General features: G+C 34.2%; 3 protein-coding genes across 14 annotated transcripts in view; 1 reads left to right on the top strand and 2 right to left on the bottom strand.

Annotated features, from left to right (window-relative positions):
* Positions 1–1,248: 1,248 nt before the first annotated feature.
* Positions 1,249–16,552, bottom strand: part of LOC128192945 (prostaglandin G/H synthase 2-like) — a 36,316-nt gene continuing 21,012 nt past the window's right edge. For 8 of the 12 annotated variants that reach the window (XM_052866055.1, XM_052866057.1, XM_052866059.1 and 5 more), the window contains exons 2-11: positions 16,459–16,522; positions 16,101–16,226; positions 14,948–15,091; positions 14,126–14,269; positions 13,401–13,579; positions 5,797–5,880; positions 5,250–5,496; positions 4,861–5,147; positions 3,011–3,155; positions 1,249–2,802 (exon numbers count right to left, since the gene is read on the bottom strand). In XM_052866055.1, the coding sequence (XP_052722015.1) occupies positions 2,444–2,802; positions 3,011–3,155; positions 4,861–5,147; positions 5,250–5,496; positions 5,797–5,880; positions 13,401–13,579; positions 14,126–14,269; positions 14,948–15,091; positions 16,101–16,226; positions 16,459–16,507 (1,764 nt within the window). In that variant the 5' untranslated portion in view covers positions 16,508–16,522 and the 3' untranslated portion in view covers positions 1,249–2,443. The remainder of the gene's footprint in view (positions 2,803–3,010; positions 3,156–4,860; positions 5,148–5,249; positions 5,497–5,796; positions 5,881–13,400; positions 13,580–14,125; positions 14,270–14,947; positions 15,092–16,100; positions 16,227–16,458; positions 16,523–16,552) is intronic. The other 4 variants (XM_052866063.1, XM_052866053.1, XM_052866062.1 and 1 more) reach the window with 1 other exon arrangement.
* On the top strand, positions 6,470–8,702 carry LOC128192947 (P2X purinoceptor 7-like). Its single transcript, XM_052866064.1, has 5 exons — positions 6,470–6,721; positions 7,418–7,648; positions 7,785–8,033; positions 8,118–8,382; positions 8,563–8,702. Exons 1-4 carry the CDS (start codon positions 6,707–6,709, stop codon positions 8,379–8,381), a joined length of 759 nt encoding a protein of 252 aa, XP_052722024.1. The 5' UTR covers positions 6,470–6,706; the 3' UTR covers position 8,382; positions 8,563–8,702.
* On the bottom strand, positions 8,423–12,703 carry LOC128192944 (uncharacterized). Its single transcript, XM_052866051.1, has 12 exons — positions 12,237–12,703; positions 11,617–11,766; positions 11,443–11,526; positions 11,272–11,364; positions 10,900–11,182; positions 10,525–10,807; positions 9,846–10,082; positions 9,663–9,739; positions 9,445–9,549; positions 9,143–9,351; positions 8,900–9,064; positions 8,423–8,783 (listed from the first exon to the last, which is right to left on the bottom strand). The coding sequence occupies exons 1-12, from the start codon at positions 12,440–12,442 to the stop codon at positions 8,534–8,536; spliced, it is 2,142 nt and encodes a 713-aa protein (XP_052722011.1). The 5' UTR covers positions 12,443–12,703; the 3' UTR covers positions 8,423–8,533.

Genomic DNA, 16,552 nt, shown 5'->3' with positions numbered 1-16,552 from the left:
GTAGTGATGTGGTACAATTTTTGACATTACTGCGTATTTCAACATCAGGAACAAGGAGAGATGTTATTGGAAGAAACGTGCAGCCCCCATACAATTGAGAGATTAATGTACGAAATGTGTATCTGGCCTAATGAGACAACATTTGCGACAGAATGAAAAAATTGTGTCATAGTTTACTGAACTAGCTATTGTAAAGGCACTTGACCAATCAGTTTTGTAAATACATTATTTACCAGTAGGCGGCATTTACATGCCATCTTTTTTCAAAAGATGTGGTTATACATGAAATATCTTGCTATTTTTTGTACCCTATGTCCAATTAATTATTTTCTTTGAAGATTCTAAGGTTTCTAAACTTCAATGAAAATAAAATTAACTCTAATGTTAGTCTCTTTTTTGCCAATTCAACAATAGCAAGGGGCAGATCAAAAGTTTTATCCATCATGACAAAACTCAGATCAGCTTTTAACAAAAACCTCTTTTCTGTTAATTATTTTTACTGTGAATGTGTATTCAGTTGGATTATCCTGTGCAGTGGATATCAATTAAGCATTGAATGCTTTATATTTTTGGATGTTGTCAGTCCTGTAATACAGTACCAAGCGGTGTAACACGCGTTAGTGCGGTATGATGATTTGTCTGCACCACTTGGTGTGTTACAGGATCGACGACATCCAAAAATAAGCATACAATCCTTTTATCTATATTCATACTGATGTCTATTTCTATGAAATATATGTGTATTTCGCTGTAAAGCCATTATATACGCTGTAAGGGATATGAAACATACATGGATTAGCGATATTAACATGTTATTTTGCTCGCCTCCGCAACTAAAAATATACATGTAATGGCTGCAACTTGGTAGAGAAAAAGAATTTTTATTCAGGAGTATAGATATAATTTAATAATTATGTTTCAAAAGTACATATCAAATTGGTTATGTAAGATTGAATGTTTATTTAATCTTACAAAAATGAATATACTTAAAACATGAAATATACTTAAAACATGTGAAGACGTTTGTATTTGTGCTTATCATATGGCGCATGGATAAGCAAAGTGTATTCATAGAAAATTGAATGTTGCAGATTTCCAATGCAAACATAAGGGGAAATATACACTGAATGTTCTAAATATAATGTTATACAATGTAAATTGTTGATACACCGTATATTCTATATAAAACTGAAAAAAGTATAGAGTATAACAATGAAAGACCACGATAAAACCAATAACAAATACAGGTAACTTTTAAATGAATTTAATTTTTGTTAAACTCTATATAAAACATTGAAAAGAAGATCAACATGTTAATACACCATGTAGTTCAAAAGGTGAACTGTAACATCTTATAAGAAATGTGCACATTCTTCTTATAGTGAAAACAACAAATTCCCATTCATTTCACAGAGGAGTGAAGATGATTCTCATCCTTTGCAATTAAAAGTGGAAACGTGTATCATAACTACAAAAATCTTCTGAAACATTTAATAACAGCAACCTAATTTCTTTTACATGTGAGCAAAACTGGCCATTAACCTTGTCTTGAGAAAAAAGAACATAGAATATTTATGTGTATATACAGTTGAATTTCGATATCTCGAACACTGATATCTTGAATACAATGTCAAAGTGAATTGTAAGTCCCAACTACCGGTACTTAAATTTTAAGTATTTTACTCTCAATATCTCGAAGTTTTTGAACAGTCCCATCTAGTTCTAGATAAAGAAGTTTGACTGTACATTTATGTCAAAAACTATGTCAAACTATATGTAATTTAATGATGGATGACTTTTATAATGTTTAAATAAGGTTTTGCCCTACCAGTAACACACTTATAATGCAGTATTTGATTGTCCAAAAAAATTAAAGGAGAATAGAATTCTTTTAACATAGTGTATACAAAATCCAAGTATACATGCACTGTATCTAAAAGAACACATTAATCAATGATGTACATCTGATAAACAGGTACATGTACATGTATTATCAAGTGTACATAGTTTGCATACCATATTTCCTTTCTAGCAATTTTAAAAGATCAACCAGTCCTCTCTCTCTCTCGCTCGCTCTCGCTCTCTCTCTCTCTCTCTCTCTCTCTCTCATATAATCTAACAAATGAGTACAAATTGCTGTTTTAATTACTGTAGCTGTCCTTTAAGATATGATTAAGTGATGATAGACTGACACTCTCAGCTAACTTCAGACTAAAATGATATTGGATTTCAGATTTCAAATTCATAACATCTATAAAAATATTAATAGACATTATTCACATTAAATGCTACTAAATTCAGAAAGTGATTTTTAAAAATGAAAATAATAACTAAGCATTTAAACACTCACAGTACAATATCAGTCAAATTTCATGACAACATTTGAAATGCTTTACTAATTGGTTTTGTTTGAAACACAATGCCATTGAAATGAAATGCAGTGTTATAATTCTAGTTTTTGGTTGATGAATTCTGTTACATCTCCCTCAACATAGTCTGGGACTCTAAATGATACTAATGGACATTCTCCTTTGATATTTTCACAAAACAGTTTTTTAAGTGAAGAAGTTTTTACTATGTTGAACCCAACCTCTCCACCAAACGTAGAAGGTTTCCAGTACTTGGGACTACAAATAGGATTTGCCATCAGACCCTTCACAGAATACGGGGCACCAATTTGTACCAAAGAGTCACCAAACATAGAATTGTGTCTTCTTTTCTCCATTATCAATCCTACATAAAACTCCACAGCATTAACATCACCATAAAAATCCTCAAGTTGCTTGGCCATTTTCTTCTCTCCTATAAATATAAGCAATGAAATTTCAATTTAAAATGAAATACAATGTCCTACTCTTATTTATGCATTTTGATCACTTTGGATGCAAATTAAGCTTCATGCAATTTGGTTGCCAAGTTACCAAAAGCTAGGGTAATTAAGTTTAAGAACTTGGAATCATACTTCTTCTGATTCGAAGCTTTACAAGAAAATTAATGCCTCAATACTTGCCTGTCAGTTCTTCAAAAGATTTGATAGGCTCCATGTCAAATCTCTTTCTATACTGGTTGAATGACTGCAGCCTTAAGGTGCGGCCATGTTTGATCAATTCTGTCACCACAGGAATTGTCACGGGGCCATGATTTCGGGGTCCAAACTTAAAATTGAATAAAGGAAAATTTGACTATTTCCTAAAGTTATAATTTGTTAAGAGATAACTTGAATGACGATATGTTAAACCCCTGTCACACCAGAGCTGTGTCCTCACGGCGATCCCGCTGCGTCCTTAAATAATGTAAAATGCCAAGGAAAACGCAGTAGAGTCTCCTACAGCGCCGTAACAACGCAACAGCATCTTCGTCCGTCACGGTGGGATCGCCTTGAACATTTTAGAACGCCATGCGACGCGTGCACTTTGAACATGCACAAAGTACGCGCCGTGGCTCTGCGTTCTGATAAACACGCTGTAGAAGCGTAGTGAAGTAGCCGTGACAGCACCGTAAGATATCCAACAGCGCCACGAGAGCTAGGTCGGCGCGCTCAAGAAAAGCAGCTAATCGCAGTGAAGACGCAGTGACAAGTCAATTGCGCTTGCACGGAGACCTCATGGAGTCCTTTGGGATCTCGCTGCGTCTCTATCGTGCTTTCACTGCGCTCTCACTGCGCATCCACAGCGTTTGAACAAGTTGTTTTTCATTTGGCTGCATTTATACAGCGACTCCAACGAGCTATTGCTGCGTTCATTGCGCTCTCATGACGTTCCCTCTGCGTTTATACCGCGCTCCCACGACGTTTCTAGTGCGTTGTCATCAAGATCACGAAAACTCGAACAATGGCTGTTGTACAATAGCAAGCGATGTAATAATTATGAAATTGGATGTAGATGACTATGTAAAAAGTAGCATTTGCTAATATTCCAAGACCTATCAATAGACATAGATGGAATTCATGCCATTTGGTTCTGATGTTTTCACATCTTTTCTATGTTTTCTAACAACTAATAACGGATCTTTTTTGTAGACCTGACTACTGAGAGTTTTGTTCTAGTCATTCACAAATTGGTTAGAAGTAGTTATGTTTCAATTACAGTGTACCTTTTCATAAAATCAAAATGATTTTATAATCATTTATTTTCTAGTCGTAAATTCTTGTTTGTTTCCCATACAATTGTACAAATTAATATTAACCTACAAAGAAGTATAGAACGTCTCGTGCACGCAGTCAGCGCACAGAGCACGCCGTGGACGCGCGGTTATAACTCCTAGCACGTCATGAGTGCTCGGCGGAGACTCAGTGAGAGCGCAGTTAATCGCCAAGTAGAACTCCGTGGAAACGCAGTTACACGCCTTGGGAGCTCCGTAAGAATGCCTCGTTCACCGTCAGGACGCTGTGACATCTCCACTTGTAAAATTTTCCAATAAAACTACATTTTTTCTGAATTTTCCTTGCGATCTTAAGGCGATTCCATGAATTTTACAACGCTGTGAACACGCCGTGGGGACGCAGCTTGGTGTGACAGGACCTTAACACAGTCTAGTAACCTTATAGAGTTATCTGCTATATGGTTGTTGTCATTTGTCAAGTGAGGAGAAAACTTTTGATGGCTTTTACGACTGATATGGTTGACCATTCTATACACTGGTAAATAGTCTAATAATATTTTGCTAAGTCCATATTTTTTTATTGAGTTCATCATTCAAATAAAGAAGAGAAAAACTACTAAAACATCAAGGGTATCAACTACACTAGTATATTGCTATGACTGAAAGGGTTTTTTTTTTGGCAAAAAGCAGTTAATCATGTGGATAAAAAAATTAACATTCAAATTTACAGACATAACAAGAGAGAGAGAGAGAACTTACTAATCCAGCTCTCTGTTTGGACAGAGAATCCACAAAGTTCCTCATTCCATGTTTTACAACAAGCTCTGGATGAAACATGAACTCTTTTAGATTGTACATAGTTCCACTGATGTTAATCTCATCTGGCATCAGGGGATGCCAGTGATAAAGATGGTTGAATTCTAAAGCAATTCTGTTCTGATACTGGAATGGCTCGCCAAACAGCAATTCAGGATTAAAGATCAAATCATAATTATAGTTGCTGAGATGTTTTACATAGTCCTCTATAACAATTTTAATGGTTTCTCCTAAAAGGAAAACAAACCAAATATTTTAATTCACACTTTTTCATGGAAATGGTGTATATGGCAAAATAAAATGTAATTTGGAAAACAGAAATGATTTCTTGCCTAGAATCACCAGCTTGGCAGTTTGAAATAATCTCTCATCATTCCATTCTGGGTGCTCCTTTTTCAAGATGTCACACACTCTGTTATGTTCTCGTAACCAGATTGTGCCATACATGAACAATCCTGGTAGTAGACCAAAGAAGGAGTGTCCCAGAGCAAATTGCTTGGTCTTTTCCATTCCCTTTGGATATCCCATTGGGACATCTGCTTCAGAAGTCAAGGGGGGCCACTCTTCTCCATCTATGATCTAAGGCCAAAAAAAACCCATCAAAATACCAAATGCTTCAAATAGAAATGTGACAGGCATGTATTTTTCATGAAATTTGGATAAGAGTGAATCTCAGTTTTTTAACTTAAAAATAACTGACTCAATATTCCCCTTTTCAATATATGGCAAATAAATTTGCAGCGTTTGACATAATGTGGCTGTGTCTGAGAATCAAAACATTTATTTTTCGTCTTTCAATTAAATTTTTCATCAGTTTATAGAATTTTTACTCCATGTTTTACATATCTGTGAAAGAATTTTTTATATTAAAGCAAGTACCTGGACTTTGAGTTTCCCATCTTTGAAAGATCTTAGGTTATTCTCAGAATCTCTGTCCTTTCCATATACATGAGAAACGTCTACCTTGAAAATGTCATGATACACAAGATACAATGCTGGTGTAAGCATGCATTCATGAAAGGAATGTAAAAATGATGCAATAAATATTACATCTAAGCCTGAGATGTAGACCAACAGATAGAGCTTTGCTGATTAAGGTACATACAGTATAATTATCAAACTTAAATGAAAATAAGTTATATACAATAAAACATGGCAATAGCGAACACGCTTATAATGAATTGACGCTTACAGTGAAGTGATTTTCATTCCCCATGACTATATTATATGTTGTGAACTTGACGGATGTAATGAATTACGCTTATAACGAAGCAAAATTTCCCGTCCCTGGCACTTCGTTATAACCATGTTTTACTGTATTGCCTGTAGAATTCTAATATTATACTATTACGTATGGTAACTATGCAGTATGGTCAAAGTGAAAAAAAATGCATTTTGAAATTATTCATTAAAAGTGTTAAAAAGAAGAACAGGAAAAAGTTGCTGATTTTACAAAGCAAAAGCAGTTTTAATTTTTACAAAGATAATTCAGTATAAAGTGCTAAAAATGTTTAAAGGGATAGTCTCTAAGTTCTAGGTGTATTTTTTAAGGCAAGAAAATAGAAACTACATGTGTAGAATGCATAATTAGGACACAATTTATTGATAGTTACATCAAAAGATGTTTGTTAATTAGTAGAATTAAGTAAATACTATCACCCGTGTGTGAAGTTGTTTAAACCTCATTATCGCTCGGCATGATTTCCGAAGATAGCCGACTTCGCGTGAAGATGCTGACCCCCGACAAAGTGATGTTATCATTTGCACTTTCGTTGCTGAGAAGCCCAAAATGGAGACAGAAGAGGTAAGAAATTTGTTATAAAAGTTTATTCAAGTCTAAACTTTATAAAATAAACCTTAAACAACGGTTTATATCTGTTAAAACACAACTCTTTCTGAACTTGGTGACCTCGATTAATTTAAATATGTGAGGGGCCTCACAAGGGTGAACTGAATGAAAACATCAATGTTTACAAAATATAAATACAATGCTTGTGGGTTTTTAACATACAATTTCAGCAAAGTTTTGATAATTTTACATTCCTGCTACATTTCAAATTAATACACATGATAAATATAAGATTGTGATCATGATAGTATGGTAAATTTTTGAGTAATTTTGCATTACTGCTATATTTTAAAAATCTAAACATTACTCTGTGATAAATAATGGATTGAAAAGCTGATGTATTATATTTAAATTCTCGCTATATATTAAAAATCAATTTAACAATTACTCTACATAATAAAACTAAAAAAGGGACAATATTTCTGAAAGTATTACAAAATACTTGATATATACATTATGATATTATATATGTGCATGGATATAAAGTATGTGTGTGTTAATTGATATAACATGTAAAGTTGGTGATTAAATCAAAAGATGTATGCAATCAATAATGACATTGTAGAGTATACATGTACATTTTTATATACATGTATATATTACCCAGTAGTATTTTTTATATCCAAAGAATATATAAACAATTTCTTTTAGAATTTCAATGCATCATCCCAGAGGTCTTCCTCCCCAGAGTCCTCTTCTTCCTCAGATTTTAGGAGGATAAGGGGGCGTGGCAGAGGGCGCCGAAGAGGAAGACGCCCTGGAGGTGTTAGAGGAAGAGGTGTGCGGGGTGTAAGGGGAGTGGGTGCTCGAAGACGAATTAATCAAGAAGCCGCTGCTGAAAGAGTTGCTGCTGCTAGGGAGCAGAGAGATGTTCAGCTCAGGGTGTGTTGAAGTCGAAGATATAAGGCAATCTTTCACCTTAATTCTGATTTTATAATACACATAAATGTCAAAAGCATTAAAGAGATGCCATCTTTTATTGCTTGTACAATTCTCACACTTCTGTTGTAATCTTTAGGCAACTATTGCCACACTTGAAGAACAAACTCTGAGGAACCTTGTTGGAAGGATATGTGAACGGGACCCAACTTTTGTTTTTGATGTTTTAAATGAGGCCTCACAGAATGAAAGACGACAAGGATACCACCCCCAACCATCAGATGGTGTTCCGAGCTGGTGCACCTGCAACCACTGTCGAGGGATGCCCTCAGAAATTGAGAAACTCTGTTGTGGACAAACTCCAACAAACTGCTTTTCAATAGTTCCTGTAAGATCTTAAAACTTATGTACCATAGATTGAATATACTGAACTTAATTAAACTGTACTAAACAATGTTTATCATGTTTTCAGGATTTTCAAAGGGTTGTCCTTGATGACCTTGTCTTACTTGTAGCAAGACGCTATAGAGAAGACATCATAGCTGCAGCCCCTGATGCAGATTTGAACAGAGGGAATAGACATGCAGCATATAGGCAGTTTATCCTTTGGCACCATGGCCATTTAGGTGCAAGAAACCGTAGGGTAATTCCCAGCTGTTGTGTCTGGAGAATCAGGGACAAATTTCCTGATACTTTTAGTCAGTATAGAGGATTTATTGGGGGCAGACTAGGATAAAGTAAGCAATCTAAATATGCAATAACTTACACATGTGATCAGTACAAATTTATTCATTTTTTTAAAACTAAAAATAAAGTAATCATACAATAATGTTAAATTGACATGTAGCCCTATATATCTTATGTTTTTCCAATATTAATGCCTAGTCATTAAATGAATCTTGACTTCTGTTCTAAAGCAAGCTGATCTGTTGGTGGTGGTGGGAGTGGAGCCAGGTGAGAGGACAACCTTCTTGGATCATCTGCTTCCAGTACCACTGGCTGGTTCATCCCCATCTCATCTGATACCCTGGACAGAAGAATCTTTTTAAGCAGTGATGGCATATATTCAAAAGCTTTCTTCTCCTTTACAGGGTGAACCGCCCACCTGCCACTTTTTTTGTTGTAACTCCTCTGAAATCTAAACATATGTATAAAAATTATCTGGCTTTTATTTTTATTTTAGTGTATGAAAAAGTGATTACAATCTTAAACCAATAATAAAATACTGAGCATATGTGTTTACAAGTAGCTTACTGTGTTGAGCCATCTTTTTTAACAAGAATGTTTCTGTTGATATGGTGGTTATGGTCCAGGGCAGCAAGTCGATTCCTGCATCTATATGTGGGTGGGTTATAAGAATGTCGCTTGGAGGCATATGCATTCACAAGATTCTGAAAATTTTCCAGTTCTGCTGTGCTTCTGTAATAAAGAAATTGCATAAGTACTAGTTTTGCGAGCAAATTTCAAAACTTAATCAAGAGATATTAGAAAACTAACCTGCAGTTTAGATAGTAGGTTACATTGTTCTGGAGACGTTTATCTAAAACAATCTCGCGAAGGGCCACATGAGCTGGAGAATCTTTTTCTAACCATCCTTTTGTCCGCTCTTCAGTCAGTGGTCCATGACTGCACTCATTAATGTTGCTGTAGGACAAAACCCAGCTATGAACATTTACTGTATGGTGTAGGATTCCTATCCAGTTCCCCTTCAAAAAAATTCTAGTTAATTAATTAAGACCACATTTTAAATTATGTTTCTAAAAGTCATCAAATTTAATACAATGTACCTGAAAACTTACAATAAACTCTTCCTTTGTGTTGGAGATGCTAGCTGTGAACCAATAATGGTTGACAACATCCTTTGTCCATGACAGCAGATCTTTCTTGCTTTTTTCTTGGCCAACCTAAAAGGTATCAAAAGTATTCAAACACTGCGAAAAGAAGTTTTAAAAAATTCTGATGAAAAGTATTATTCAATAAACAATAGAAAGTATAGTACATTGAATAATATAACTACCTTGATGATTTTTTTTCCCAAGTTTTTTGTCCCATGCCAAATATCAAAAGAATGTCTTATGTTTGGGAAGTCTTTTTCTGAAAAATATAAGGTATATATTTTTTTAATGCATAAAAAAGTACCTTAGGTTCATGAAATTTTAATCTTACAATAAATATGACATATAATAATATGACAACTTACTCATTACTGAGGCCACTTGGACATGTGCATCAGTCACAACCTCAACAATCCGTAGTCCCTCATCGAGAAGAAAGCGCAAACCTTGAACAAAGCAAGCCTTCTCAAGATTTGTGCTTTTCTTCTCTGTAGCACGCTTGTCCATGGTGAGAATGTATAATATGGTCTTTGTATCATACTCCATAAAAGTGTATGAACAATATTGAGCTGTGTGACCAGGGCTATCCATTCTACCATCCCCTTTAATGATTACAATGCAAAGAAAATTAAAAATGCATTTGAATAATAATAAAGTGTTTAAATGTACCTATAATTTTCTTTAAGGTGGCTCACTACACCGTGAAATATTTTCTCAAATCAGAAGAAAATTACTTGATTATGATAGATATCATAATGGATAAGAAGTATATTAGTCTATTCGGCAAAAAATGTGCAATTTTGGATGAAAAATTACATTTTTAAAATTTTCATTTAGTTAACATGACCAAAAGCTCCAGGCGGATTCGAACTCATTATCTGCGGTTCAAAAGCCCAATACTTTAACCACTGAGCTACAACTATATACTACCCAATTGAACGATATAAACAGTTGAACAAAACGTGTAAATCGCCATCTTGTGACGTAGTGTCTCAAAAAGTATAAGTGTAGTGAGGTACCTTAAAAGGTAACGCACATATTTACCTAAGATAACTATATCTCTTCCGCGAAACTGGTCAAAGACCGTTTCTTGATGCTCTGTCCAAAATTCATCAACAGCTGGAATCAAGTAGGTTCTCTGTATTTTGTAAAAAGAATTTTTGCTGATAAAAGGAAATTTCATGAATTTGGCCATCATTGAAACTTTCTGAAAATTGCTTCCGGAAAGTAAAATTGAAGAAGAGAGCATCAAATCTCCTAGATGCATTCCTCTATTTAGGACAGGCTGTGAGCACCATTGTTGTACTTGGTGTCCTTCAGCACAAACCTACAAAAATGTTAATGCAAATTAATACATGTATGTCAGAAATTAAACACATTTAAACCATGATACTACTGTATAAAGTATTTTATGCATACCCATTTTAAATAGAGTGCTGATCCCACAATAGCTTTTTCCACAGACACTTGTTTATTGCACGATTTAATTTGACAATTTTGCAGGTAATGCATTTTAGCCAGTGTCAGTATTTGTGACAGATAAACAATGAAGGGTTGATCTTCTTTGGCGTCTTCAACATCCTCTTGTGATAAAATTTTACTAACACCTGGACCTGGTTGAACATCAAAATCAAGTGATTCCTCATCAAAACCTTCCTCATCCTCTGATTCCTCAATCATGGCCTCAGTTTGTGTGTCCTCTCTAAAATTAGTAATTAAATTTATTATAAATATGATTCAAAAGATTATTATCATTTTGAAAATGTCATGATAACTTTTGCCAAAACACACCTTATTGTCATAATGTAGCTCGGTTCATATTCTTCGTCAGAGGAATCCTCAGAATCTTCACTAGTGAAGTTTTCTGTCCAGCAAATTGAAAGACTACAAAAAAAAATTATTTTTGTTATTTATATCACTACAAGACAGAAAATTGACTCATTCTGCATTATATATACTTACTCTGAAGGATTTAAAAAACTGTTTAAAGTTTTCTGTATTTTATCAATTCTGTTGAATTCTTCAACACCGGATAAATCTGAGTTTCTGAAAAAAAAATCAAAATCATTATTTCAAGATTGTCTTTACGAATTGTTATTGGGGGGAAAACAACTATCTAATTCATCATGTCTGTACCTGTTCTTCTTTTCCTGGTCTGAAGAAATTTCAGAAACATCTGAGAAATTTGGTGAAAAAATTGTAGCTCTAGGTCCTGGAGTTGATGTTTTAGCATTCAACTGGATTTTCATTTTCTTTGCAGAGTTTTCTACTGCCAAGTTTTCATTTCTAAAATCATAATTCATAAACTTTTAATTTGTATAATGAATTTATGAAACCACACTCACCCCACTCCCACCCCTTCCATTAAAATACCCAAACCATACAACCAACCCCACCCCCCCCTCCCCCCCAAAAAAATAATAACACAGACGGATTGAGCATTTAGAGTTTTAAGTAAAAGATGTGTTTGTTGGTTCATGTATAAAATGCACTTAAAATTTATTTACAGACATATTCTTTTTCCTTGGATTATTATTAGCGATTACCCTCTATGGGCCCCTTTCAATCAGCTTCAACTGTATTCGCTATCTCCGATGTGTTTACAGTTTGTTTTCATTTGTTAATCCTCTTAGACTCTTAATAATTGCACTCATAGATAAAAATGGGAGATAAAGATGCTTTCCAAGTCTTAATTCCTTGCTCACAGATAATTATCTATTCAACAATTTTGTGGAAATTTGGTTTTTCAAACTTACCGATCAAGCAAGTACTCTGCAACATCAGCATGTGATTTTAGCTGCAAAGTCTCCTTAAGTTCCATCCACCGATCATACTGCTCACCTAAAGCTATTCTTCCTTGATTATATTTCGAAACAACCAGGCTCCTGTGTCGTTTTCTGGCTGAATCAGTTAAAGTTCGCTTTCTCCCACGTGTTGATCTCTTCTCCTCTGACATCTTCATCTAAATGACCGGCGGTCAGTGTTGCGCACTGTGTTCTACGAGCAGGGTCAGCAGGGGTCTCAGTGAATAGAGCATAGATAAATGCCGAATTTTTGTGTGGATGACAAAAATTCAATCCGGCACTTTGTTTATTGAATTAAAAAAGATAGAGGTAATATTTTTGGTGCAGGCCATGACATATCAGTGTTTTTAGACATGGACTATTAATCCAAATGCAAAAAAATGAATCTTATTTTTTTCATAGAACCTTAGAGACTATCCCTTTAAGTATTAACAAAGAACAGAGCTAGGAAAAAAATGGGCTAAAGATTGTCTAAAATTCAGGCTGCTGTTCAAAGCTGCTCCCAATGTAAATGTTAGTAATCATCTCTTCCAACTGGCTGGTGTTATTGGTATTTTCCCCATATGATTGTTAAAACCCCAAAAATATGACACTTGGTCAGCATAATATGCCAATACAGTATATCAGAGATGCTAGGACATAATGACTATAAATTCCTCCCAAGGTCCTGAGCAAAAAAAGGCTAATAAACCAAAATGTGACAAGTTTTGATGTGGAGCACAAAGCTTAGTAGGTGTTTAGCCAGTAGACCAAAGATCGCTGGTTCAAGCCCCTCTGTGGTCACTTGATGTTGTGTTCTTTATCAAGGTACTATATCAAGACTGTGATAGACCATCCAGCTGCAATTGGGTACCAGCTTATGCCGGGTGTTAACCTGCAAAGACTTGCGTCCCATCCAGGGTAAGTCAATGACTCACATCCGCTTAGCACCACGGAAACAGTAGAGATAAGCACTGGCCTGCTCCTTCATGTTTCAGGAAAGGATTTCACTTTTTTAAATCAATATTTCCAATTTAATAGCCACTAGTGTCCCATGGAGGCTTAAAAATGAGGGGCAAGAGTTTGATGAAATAACTCTGAACAATGCCATATTAGAAAAGATATTAGGTTACATACCCCATGTCCTCCCCACTGAAACTGTGGCCCTTTCTTTAGGTCAGTCTTGAAGAACATGTGCGTGAAGTGCTGAGCAAAGTAAGGAAATAAGGCACTCGTCCCTAACGGCTCAGGAATGAATTCCTTTCTGATGAAAAACGCCTTCACAATGTCTTCAGCAGGAGGTAGTACCTTCTTTCCTAATTAAAGAATAAATGAGTTTATAAAACCTGGATAAATTCTGAATTTCTGTTCATTTTCCAGGGCACTAATGTGTGATATTAGTTTGGCAAAGGGCAACATACTACATTTTTTGCCCCAAGGTGACAGGAAAACCCCGGGTTTCATATTGCCTAAGGCCAAAGGCAAAACTGTAAAAGTAGTTTTTTATGATGGTGGTTAAGTATGCATTTTCTAAGGTCAAACAATATGCGTGATTATTTAATACACAGAAGGATGATTTACCACTCTAAAGTTTTGATTTTTCACCATAGAAATAGGGGTACTTTACGCAGTTTTAAGCTTTCCATGAAGCTAGTGTAAATTATCTCCGTGTGTTAATAACCATTTTTACAGTACCATTTTGTTATACTGGTATATTTTTAACAAATATTTTACTATCTTCTACACATTTCTACTACTAATAACGTTATTTGTTTGGCACAATAGCATATAAATTTTGTGTATATTCAACATGTTGTTATTAATAATAATTTACAAATTGTTCTATGTATTTTAGATTTTACCCCATACTCCCATAGGTGTTGGGCATTCCTTTGGTACTGGAGGCAAGGTACGTGTGTAGACACTATAGTTGAAATTAGCATCCACTGTGATGTATTCATGCTCAGAGGTATAGGTTGGTGGACTGTCTATCATATCTGACCTCACTGAAGGAAATAGAAAATAGAAATGTTTACTGCATATTCATCAAATTCAAATTGACTTAATCATTTCTTAATTAAGGTAGCTCGCTATATCAAGACATATACTTTGTATTTCACAACATACCTCACAAGATTAAATGTTTTGTTTATTAACTTATATTATTTGTATCAATCAATTCAGTTGAATATCATCCACTCTAAATTCAAATCTGTCAGGGGCTTTTGTTCATATTTACTAAATGAAATTTTTGAACATTTATAATTTTTCATCTAAATTTGCATATTTTTTATTTGGCCTAATTACTGAATTATTTCTATTGCATTATTCTATCTTTCATAATTAACTATCTGCTGTTACAAGGTCAGGTGAGCTGGCCTTAATGCCAAAATGGTTTGCTACAATATGTACCAATCCGACTGATTGACATATGTTTGCAGATAGGTTTGCAAAAACAAGTATTCATAATGAGGGCCGGGTTTTCAAAACTTGCAAATACATTTTGTTCATAATAGGTTAATTGTTAATTAAATTGTATAATACACTATGTAAGTAAAACTAAATTACCTTTGCTTCACATTACTGGTAAGAGATACATGTATAATTACCAAATTTCTTAAAAGATACTGATATCTTGACTATCCATATCGATTTCTCTACTTTATAGTATGGATATGCCTTACTGGTATAAACTTTTTTCATCACTGCATTGGCCAGAAATGGAACGCTGTTGACGATATTCCACAGCCATTTTTTGGATGTCAGCAGGTTATGAAGAGTGCTTTGGCTTGGTTTTAAAAACAGCTTGATCTTCTTCATAAAGGTAGCTAAAACCAAATAAAGTTTCATATATATTGAGCATGCAATCTTTGGACATCAACATAATCCATTAAAATTTTATATATCATTTATTTTTCAGTTATTTACAAGATTATATGAAAATAGTTTTCCACAAATAACAATTAACACTTATGTCCCATTTGGAGAAACTTAATAAAATATCCAAAAGACCAGTGTTTTAGAGCTAGTAGTTAATATTGAAACAATGTTTAATTAAGTTTTGAAAAAGATTTACCTGCAGTAATATATTTTTAAATGCAAGGTTCAATTTTAATCTTCTTGTAGACAATTTTGTCTACCAGTAATCATGCCTTTACTACAAAGTATTTTAAGATGACCAACAGCTTTTTACAATGTTCATCAATCATATTGCTATGCCTCTGAGATGATCGTTATATCCATGTCATTAAGAAAATAGAAAATTAAGCAGTATTTCCAGGAATTACATATACTAGTATTTACAAATGAAGTTTATATATCCATATTAATTTTCAATTTAATCCTAATGCACTTAATTTTGATACATTCACATATGCAGACATTAAAAAAGTAACTTTCCAGTACAAATGCCTATTTCACTCTTACATTTTTTTTTTTACTTCAGAGATGCTATTTTTAGTTTATATTATAACTTGATCATTCATACTGCCAGTACATGCAAATGAGACACATGTGAAAAATATATATCTTAAGTTAATTTGTTTACAAAATAACCAAATGATTTAAATTAAGGTTTCTGAAACACTTAACCCACACAGTGTCTGCAGGTAATAGTTTTTGCCCTCATTATTCATCCATGTTGAAAAAAGATCGGGTCACATTCAGAGTCATTTTAGATTTCTTAATAACATTTACTTGATTTTATCAACATATAAAAACCAAGAGATTTTGTAAAAGGGCACAATTAACTTTCAGGTGTTAAAAGTTTCTACCTCAGATGAAATTTCATCACTGCTGATCGAGGATTAAATTCTTGACATAATTTAAATGACTTACGGATTTCACAGTGTTTGCCATAGAATTCTAGATTTGCACAGTCGCAGTAATAGTTTTCTCCTTGGGTCATGCATACTCCATTGTTTTCACAAGGGTATGAACAACAAGGGTTATGGCCACCTGAAACTTGTATATATACAGAACTTTGCGTTGAAAACAGTTTCTCTTATTTTTCACAATTTGATTTAGTCTGTACAGCGGACAAATACATTTTCATCAAATTTCTTCATAAAAGACAAGAAATTGATACTATTAAATTAGTTGTCAAAGAAGTTTTATTTCAACATTCCATATAAGCATGTAAACAGGTTAAAAAAGAACTTTATATATTACCAGTATGTACACTGCATATACTTACCTAGTGCAGGAGCTATGAAACTGACCAGTAAAACTGCCCTCCACCACATTTTAATGTACTGTATCTGAAATTATTCAATACACAATCAATGTCA

Source organism: Crassostrea angulata, chromosome 7 (genome assembly GCF_025612915.1).
Source record: "Crassostrea angulata isolate pt1a10 chromosome 7, ASM2561291v2, whole genome shotgun sequence".
NCBI lineage: Eukaryota > Metazoa > Mollusca > Bivalvia > Ostreida > Ostreidae > Magallana > Magallana angulata.
Note: the sequence above shows the minus strand (reverse complement) of the source record. Positions and strands in the feature narration are given on the sequence as shown.

Bases quoted from the DNA above. Each gene is read 5' to 3' on its own strand.
- LOC128192947 (XM_052866064.1), top strand. The intron at 7,649-7,784 runs GTGTGTTGAAGT...TGTAATCTTTAG, and splicing joins AGAGAGATGTTCAGCTCAGG to GCAACTATTGCCACACTTGA. The intron at 8,034-8,117 runs GTAAGATCTTAA...TCATGTTTTCAG, and splicing joins ACTGCTTTTCAATAGTTCCT to GATTTTCAAAGGGTTGTCCT.
- LOC128192944 (XM_052866051.1), bottom strand. From the start codon at position 12,442: ATGAAGATGTCAGAGGAGAAGAGATCAACACGTGGGAGAAAGCGAACT. The intron at 11,767-12,236 runs GTAAGTTTGAAA...TTATGATTTTAG, and splicing joins GCAGAGTACTTGCTTGATCG to AAATGAAAACTTGGCAGTAG. The intron at 9,550-9,662 runs GTAGTTATATTA...GATACCTTTTAG, and splicing joins TGGGAAAAAAAATCATCAAG to GTTGGCCAAGAAAAAAGCAA.